The sequence below is a fragment of the Colobus angolensis genome, unplaced genomic scaffold (assembly GCF_000951035.1).
Source record: "Colobus angolensis palliatus isolate OR3802 unplaced genomic scaffold, Cang.pa_1.0 Scaffold232, whole genome shotgun sequence".
NCBI lineage: Eukaryota > Metazoa > Chordata > Mammalia > Primates > Cercopithecidae > Colobus > Colobus angolensis.
In genome coordinates this window covers 3,875,402-3,884,249 of record NW_012115511.1, presented here as the reverse complement: position 1 = coordinate 3,884,249, position 8,848 = coordinate 3,875,402, and the positions used below count along the sequence as shown (strand labels likewise).

Genomic DNA, 8,848 nt, shown 5'->3' with positions numbered 1-8,848 from the left:
GGTGGCATACACCTGTAGTCCCAGCTACTTGGGAGGACCACTTGAACCCGGAAGAATCACTTGAGCCCAGCAGGTCAAGGCTGCAGTGAGCTGTGATCACATTACTGTGTTCCAGCCTGAGCAACAGAGTGAGAGCCTGTCTCAATTAAAACAATACAACAACAAAAAATCTTAAGTGAAACAACTCAGAAACAGTCAAATACGCATGTTCTTACTTATAAGTAAAGGCTAAATAATATGTACACGTGGACAAAAAGTAGGGAATGGCAGACCATGGAGACTGGGAAGGGTAGATGATAAGAAAATTATTTAATGGATACAATATATATTATTCAGGTGATAGTGACACTAAAATCCCAGAGTTCACCACTATGCAATATATGTAACAAAATTGCACCTGTAATCCTTACATTTATATAAATTTAAAAAGAAAAAGCATAAGTCTCCAACCAGCAATTTCAATCTAAAAACTCAAAATCAAATTACACTCTTTCTCCATATCAGAAAGCATGCAGTCCCAGAATTTGACACCTTGAGGCATGAAGATCTGAGATCTGAATCTTCAGGGAAAACTGGGCCCTGAGAGTAGCTTCTTTGGCTATGGAATTGGAGAACATTTACTCTAGGAAACTGAGACTTGCCCTCAGAACCACTACGATCATCTCACACAGATAGGTGACCTTAAAAAAAACTTGTTTCCACAATCCTACCAAAGCAATGCATGAGTGATGTCAAGAATTAGGCTGGTCTGTTATTTCTCAGCTTCGTTCATTCATCAAGCCCTCTAATTAACGTTCGAGAGACAGAAAGGCAAACAAGAAGACATAAAGTAAATGTCCTCAGTAAGAAATCCAAGAAGGCTGAACTTTGAGAAAGGTAACAATTTGAGAATGAGTCAGTGGTTTTCAAACTTTTTTAAAGCTTCATACTCTCATTTAAAGAATCTAACTTCAAATCCTGAAGATATGTTATAAAATTATGCTGTTTTCAAAGTGAAATAAGCAAAACACAAAAAGACAAATATTACACGATTCCACTTATATAACACAGAAATAAAACAGAGGTTACCAAAGGCAGAGGGAGGATGTGATGGGGAGTTATTGTTAAATGGGTACAGAATTTCAGTTTGTGAGGACTAAAAGTGCTAGAGAGGCAGAGTGGTTGTCTTAGTACATTTGCATTGCTCTAAAGGAACACCTAATTAAGGCTGGTGTATTTATAAAGAAAAGAGTGTTTTTTGGCTCATGATTCTGCAGTCTGTACCAGAAGCACGGCACCAGCATCTGCTTCTGATGAGGGCCTCAGGCTGCTTCTACTCATGGCAGTAGGTTGAAGGGTAGCTGGCATATGCAGAGATCACATGGCAAGACAGGAAGCAAAAGAGGGCAATGGGGCGGTGCCAGGCTCTTTTTAACAACCAGCTCTCGTGGGAACTAATAGAGAGAACTAACTGTCTCAATGATGGGACCAAGCCATTATGAGAGATCTGCCCCCATGACTCAAACACCGCCCACCTCTAATACGGGGGACATGAGATTTTAGGTGGACAAACATTAAAACTACAGCAGTGGTGATGGTTGCACAACAATGTGAGTATATTTAATGTCACTGAATCATACACTTAAAAATGATTAAGGTGGGGGTGGCTCACGCCTGTAATCCCAGCACTTGGGGAGGCTGAGGCAAGAGGACTGCTTAAGGCCAGGGAATCTGAGACCAGCGTGGGCAATATAGAAAGACCCTGTCTCTACAAAAAAATGTTTTCAACTTTTTTAATGGTTAAAATGGTAATTTTATGCTATGAATATTTTACTACAATTAAAAAAAAAAAAAGTGCTATTCTGATCAAAGTAAAAGTGATAGGCTGGAAGATACCCAGTGATACAAATGTCTAGCTGGGCCAATTCTGGGTAACAGATTGACAGCTAAACTCAGAAACATTTCACTTTACCTTTCTTTTGCCAACCAATCCCTGAAGCCCAATCACCTACCCAAACAGCTTTACCTAATGATTTCTGTGCCTTGACATATGGCCTAATACACTCATCACCTGCCATCAGGATTATCTTCCCAAAGCACAGACCAAATGGCCACTGCCCTCCTCAAACAACCCTCAGTAGTGCCCCAGCCTGAAGAATAGCTTTCAGATTCCCCAGCAAAGCAGTCAAAATCCTTCCCAGTCTGGCCCCCAACAGACCCTTAGCCTCACTCCCCACTCTCTCCACAAACCTGAGACCCTCCAGCCACACTGGAGGACCCCTCGCCGAGATATTGCTTCTATCTCTATGCCACAAGTGGCAAATCAGTGGCCTGGGGTCTGGATATGGCCTGCAGGTGTTTTGTTTGGCCTGGGTGGTGTTTTTAAAAAAGCTTCCATATAAAAACCTGTACTTCTGACTGTATGTCTACATAGGATCCACAGTTCCACATAACATACACCCAGGACAGAATGTACTCCACCACCCCCACCACTCCCAATTTCCAACACCAAGGCACTCCTGCTCATGTGCACCACCACCTGCCCGCCTGAGTTTGTGCTGCCTGCTCTGCACTTTCCTCATGTCATTCCCTCCATTTAGAAGGCCCCTGGCCCTATCCTGCACTCATCCTGATGGAATGCTCTACAGGCTCAGTGGACCTCTCGGGGATACCCCAGGGAGGGGTTGCCAGGCACTCAGCCTAAGGAGCTTTACTCTCTCTTCAACATCAGAGCTTGGTTTTTACATTTCTTCCCATACCCCTCAGTTAGCACCTAATATTAAATGCCTTGTCCTACTAGTTCTCATTATATATATGCTGTGGATAAACCCAAAGGCTTTGCCCTCTTTGTCTCCCAGTATCCTACTGGAAAAACATGTTGCTGGTGATGATGATGAGATAAGCTGCCAATCTAGAACAATATTCTTCCTCCTCCATATATTGCCTTTCCCTTATGAGCAATATCCAGCATATTTTCTCCAGATTCACATCTGAATTATTAGCTTATGAACTGTAGGACAGTTACAGAAAGGGAACTGCAGGAAAGTAGCATCAAACAAGGATGCAGCAATTCCAATAATTACTTAAGCTCCTAGAAGACTTCTCTAATACAGGCTTTTAACCAACCCCCACCCCTAATCCTCCCATCAGCACAGAACCCTATGACAGTGGCCTGGGAGAAGGCTTGGCCCAGCTGGCCTCAGAGGTCAGGAGTGGTGAAAAGGAAGACTGTCAGCCCAGGAGAGAGAGGATCCAGGACTTGCCTGGGTTGTGAAGTCCTCAGAATTGTAAGTGCCCACGTACTGTTGGGAAAGAAAAACAGAATTTGGGGGAGAAATGGTAGGCTGGGGCCTGAGGAAGTACACTCCAAACTTTGCAAGAAGGCTCACCTGGCTCTGTGTAGCAGGAAAAAAACAAGCAGAGACCAGGCTCCAAGAAATCATCTATCTCCATCTACGCCTGGAGGTACATGTGAACACTCACTGAGGTACTGCCACCTTCTCTCTCTTTCCAACAAACTGTGTGCCCTAGCTGAGCATAATAAGAAAGGGAGTTCTGATATAGGCACTGTCTGATATAGGCACAGGAAGGAGGAAATATTTTGTGTGGTATGTATGTGATATCTCTGTTGTCACAGAGCTTCAATTTCAAAAACCTCAAAGGAGTTGTGGCCAGTTTTAGATACTCAGGGACTACACTAGTTGAGTAGGAAAGATGAGGACTCAGGTTACCAAGCCCATTCGACCCACCGGGCTCAGCTACTGCACTCATGTTATTCTGCAAATGAAGAAAAGCTTTGATGTCTGCCCCAGCGTGGAAAAAAGGACAAACGTGGCGACCCGATGACCCAGTCCCAAATCTGGCTTTGCATCAGAATCATCAAAACTCAGTTTGGGGAGTTAGCTAATACCCACTAACACACTCCATCTTCACACATTCTGATTCAGTAGGTTTAAAATAAGAGCCTGGAATCACAAGCGGTTTTTAACAACAACAACAACAACAACAAAAAACCATAAGGAGGCCCAGGCATCAAGAAGAAACAGAGGCAACAGGGGACTGCACAGCCATGAATGGGAAGCAGCATGAGACACAGAAGCCCCTGATCTGATGAGTGTCCTCTCTCCAAGGTGTTAATGTGGGTGTGGGGGAGGCTACTAATAATCAACTAGTGAACTGGCCACTAGCTGACCAACTCAGGTGAAAATAAGTGGAAAAACTAACAAAGCAATCCACAAGTCCAGCAAAACTAATTTGTGACTACATTTAGTTACAGGATGGGAGAGTGTGCCCTCTAAAAATCCGTCTATACTTTTAAAACTTCTTGTTTGGGTTTTGTTTTTCCTTTAGTTAGTAGTAACGCTGCCTTTAAAATATCTATCTTAGCCAAACTGTTCCAAAAAGAATTGGGCATACGTAAGCCAAGTCCAGGTTTCGATGATTAACCTCTGTCTTATTTATACGACCATTTCAACCTAGCCACTTTTACATACTTTATACTCACAAAAGTTTTGACATACTTCATACTCACAAATTTTAGAGAGTAAAATTCCCAGTTTACAGGCAAGAAAATTGAGGCACGCAAATTTGTGTTGATTTGATTTTTATTGTAACATAATCACATGGGGATATACATGACAAATGTGACATCTAATAATCCATAAGTAATCTACAATAAGGACAGAATTCCCCTAATTTCTAAAATGCAGAAGGAGAATTCAAAGTAGAAACTCTCAGTTAAGAAATAGATGGTCTAATCGTGGAAATACTTTAATGGACCAGGGTCCAGGCTGGTTGAGTAGGAAAGATCAAAGGGTACCTGGGGAGCAGGCAAGAGTAAAGAAAGTATAGAATGTAATCCACATTACAGGAGAGATGTAATCCACATTACATCTGAATTAATAACTTACAAAAGGTTCAAGTAACATAAAATAATTTCATGCAAATCCTACTAATTTACAATTTGACAATTTGAAATGCTATTTTCCCCTTAATAAATTCATTTAAACACTTAAACACTTAGTACCTAGAAAGCACTAGCCCTGTGGAAGATACAGACATGAGTAAGTTCTTGTTCTTATTCTTGAGGACTCAGCAATCTCTAGGAGAGATAAGACAAATACACAAACAACCAGACTTCAAGCAGAATGTTATTCGTAAGAAAGATATGGACAAATACTGTTGGGCATCTGTGATTATGAAGGTCAACTATAAATCGTTTTGGAGCTAAGTAAAACTGCTGGTTAGAAGATTTCCAGGCAGAATGCAGGGTATTCGTTTTTCTGTAAACTATAAAATATATATGTAGTTACTTTTGACAACTACCTTTACCATATTAGGCAAAAGCAAGGATTTCCCAAAGACTTATTAAAAAATTTTTCATTCATATCTAAAAAGTGTTTTTAGTTTTAGATCCTCTGAGCTGTTTTATATCACAATAACTCAGTGCAGATGTCACTATTTTGGTTCTTCTGAAAATGAAGGGGGAGGGGAGCAATCATCAAGAAACAACAATACTCAGGAAAGATAATGTGGAGACGTTTAGTTTTGTGTTGCTAATTCTGGAGATTACTGGCATTCATGATACATGATACCAAGAAAAAAAATTATGTCAAGTTTTCTAAAAAGTTCAATAGAACAGTTTATTTTCTCCTTTTTTTTTTTTTTCTTTTTGAGATGGAGTCTCCCTCTTGTCACCCAGGCTGAACGAAGTGCAATGGCACAATCTCGGCTCACTGCAACCTCTGCCTCCTGGGTTCAAGTGATTCTCCTGCCTCAGCCCACCGAGTAGCTGGGATTACAGGCACCCACCACCATGCCTGGCTAATTTTTTTGTATTTTTAGTAGCGACAGGGTTTCACCATGTTGGCCAGTCTGGTCTCGAACTCCTGACCTCAGGTGATCCACTCACCTTGGCTTCCCAAAGTGTTGGGATTACAGGCATGAGCCACCACACCACACCCAGCCCAGCCCAATGTTCTCCATTTTTATACACTTTTAGCTTTAAAAAAAATGATATAATAAAGCCCTACTGCCGCCATCAGATTTCAATGGCTTCCTACTGTGAAATGCAAAAAAAAAAAAAAAAAACTTATACTTAAACATTTCTTATGCAGACTTGAAAACAATTTTTTTAAAAAGTCGTTCCTTATATATTACTCTCCTTAAGAAACTATTTTTATCACAAAACCCTAACAACTTTTAAGGTAGTTCTTTTTAAGAAGCAAACTCCAATTTCAATGATTCAAAAATTATACCAATAAACATATCACATTCATTAAAAGAACAAAGAAAACCTAAAGTGGCTATTTTTAAAAAGCAGGCAAGGGGGATGTTAAAGTGTTGAGATAAATTTCTAAAACTTTGTATCAATTTTCCCACTGCCAACATGTTTCAAGTTAAAATATTGTTCCAGATGAAAACTTTTTGTTCCTTTTCTTGTTTTTTAAGCTAATCCATTTAATCTTTTTTAAAATAACTGGCATATTAAAAGCTCTTCCCCAAGGCTCAGTTAGTTACCTACGGCCCTGCTTTACACCCTTGGCCCCTGCAAATGTTGCATTTAGCATTTGCATTGAGCAAAGCAGCGCAACTCAAGAGAACAACATGGTGAGCTACAAATCCGAGGGCTCCTGAGTCACCACCTTACCTCAGACTCATCTGTAGATTCTTCAAGGGACCCAGTTTCCTACAAAGCACAGAAAAAGAAAATGGTCAGAAGAGAGAGATGATAAAAGAATAACAATCATTTGCAAGGGGAAAGAATCCTTGTGTTCCTACCACCACCCATCTGCCCGTTTTGGAAGAGAATCTAAAACTATACTTTAGAGGACCACATGCTCTGACTATCACCTGTCTCCTGTAACTTCTCCACACCCTGGCAGGCAGATCCTGCTGCTCTCCCTCAAAGAGTTAACAGGTAAACAAATTACCCCGGGAACTTGTCATTTGAGGCCCTGGAAGACTCTCTCCCTTGTTAATAATGGAAACCCATCTGGCAAAGCAGCCTCACTAATCTCAGAAGGCAAGAGGAAACTGCCATCTCATGTTATCTACAAGCCAATTTTTATACTGAAAAGTTCTTGTGTTATTAATTATCATGCTATTAATCTGGTTGAGTTAAAATGATTGTCTTGCTAAAACAGCTTTTTAAAAAGAATATCCTGCAGTGGTACCTATCAGACCCTGTGTAAACTAGCTGTATAATTTACATGCACTCTTTAAACCATTACCACTAAGACAAATTCTGCCATTTAACACAGTTTCCCTCTTGCTAGACAATGAATCTTGCTGCTCTGAAGGAAACAAAGCAAAAAGGGAAAAATTGACTTGATCCTGCTAATCTCTCACCTGTCCAGTGAAAGAGAGAATCTGCTGATGCCATGCATCCTCAAAGAGGTCAGCAAAATGAAGATTTACTTAACGTACTTATAGATATCAATAGCAATAAAAGGTTACAACTAATATGCTGACACTGAATGTAAGCACTTTACAACAATCCATGAGATAAACAAAGAACAAGAAAAAATGGGGCAAGGACATTTTAGATATAACTAATATATTTTCAAGAAGAAAAAACGAACATTTTAAGGAAGATCAGACGCATATATTACTCAATACAAGTTGGATAGCAGGATAAATGTAAATTTAGTGTTTAAAATAATTTTAATTTCATTCATCAAAAATCAGCAAGAGCCTGACAGGTAGCTGGCACCCTCCAAAGTACAGCCTGGAGGACAACACAGTCCTTGCCCTCAAAGGCCATGCGTAAAATGGGGATATGTTCCTTGTAATTAAGAATTTTATTATACTTGTATCATTAACCACAATGAATATTAGAATCTCCTCTATATCTCAATGCAGCCTGTTTAGCCTAATGTCAATCCAAGTCTCATAAAGTTCTTATTCATTTGAAGCTACAATAATCCACAGTAACATTTTTGTTCTTAGCACTACATAAAAAAACCAATTATTCCACTACATGATAGCTGTCCAGAGAGTTAATGACATGTATCATGTTCCACCTTCTAAAATGTTTCTCCTCTGCACTCACCATCACAGTTCCTGGTTTTAGTCCCCTTACTCTACTGATCCTTCTCTTGTGGACATAGTCCGCTTTAACATTATCAGTCAGTATTCTGACTTCTTTACTGAACATCTATTATCAACTACTCGTTATGTTCCATTCACCACCCGCAACATTATAAACTTTCCTAACACCACTGGGGTTGGAAGAGTGAGGCTTAGAGGTTAAGTTTAATGACTTCTAACATCCTTTTCATCTCTGTGAGTTGCTGAATATTATGTTATTAGCATCAGCCATACAGGCTTTGATAACTATGCCAGTAAACCACACTTAGATTCCTATCTCCTGTATGTACAATTCTAAAAAGACACCTGGGTACTCTTTTCAGAAAAATTACATTAAACCTAAGGAATTTTTTTTTCCTCATATAGAATCCACTCAAGTATGCACATGAGGTAAATGGGTGAATACCCCATTTATGTTCTTCATTAAAACAAAAACATCTGGGCTAGGCACAGGGGCTCACGCCTGTAATCCCAGCATTTTGGGAGGCCGAGGCGGGTGGATCACCTGAGGTAAGGAGTTTGAGACTAGACTGGCCAACATGGTGAAACCTCATCTCCAGAAAAAATAAAAAGAATATTAGCTAGGTGCGGTGGCATACACCTGTAGTCCCAGCTACTTGGGAGGACCACTTGAACCCGGAAGAATCACTTGAGCCCAGCAGGTCAAGGCTGCAGTGAGCTGTGATCACATTACTGTGTTCCAGCCTGAGCAACAGAGTGAGAGCCTGTCTCAATTAAAACAATACAACAACAAAAAATCTTAAGTGAAACAACTCAG

General features: G+C 40.3%; 1 protein-coding gene across 1 annotated transcript in view; it reads right to left on the bottom strand.

Annotated features, from left to right (window-relative positions):
• VPS41 (vacuolar protein sorting 41 homolog (S. cerevisiae)) overlaps window positions 1-8,848 on the bottom strand; it is a 184,620-nt gene that overhangs the window by 172,690 nt on the left and 3,082 nt on the right. Inside the window, exon 2 of the mRNA XM_011944508.1 lies at window positions 6,629-6,667. Coding sequence (XP_011799898.1) covers window positions 6,629-6,667 — 39 coding nt within the window. The remainder of the gene's footprint in view (window positions 1-6,628; window positions 6,668-8,848) is intronic.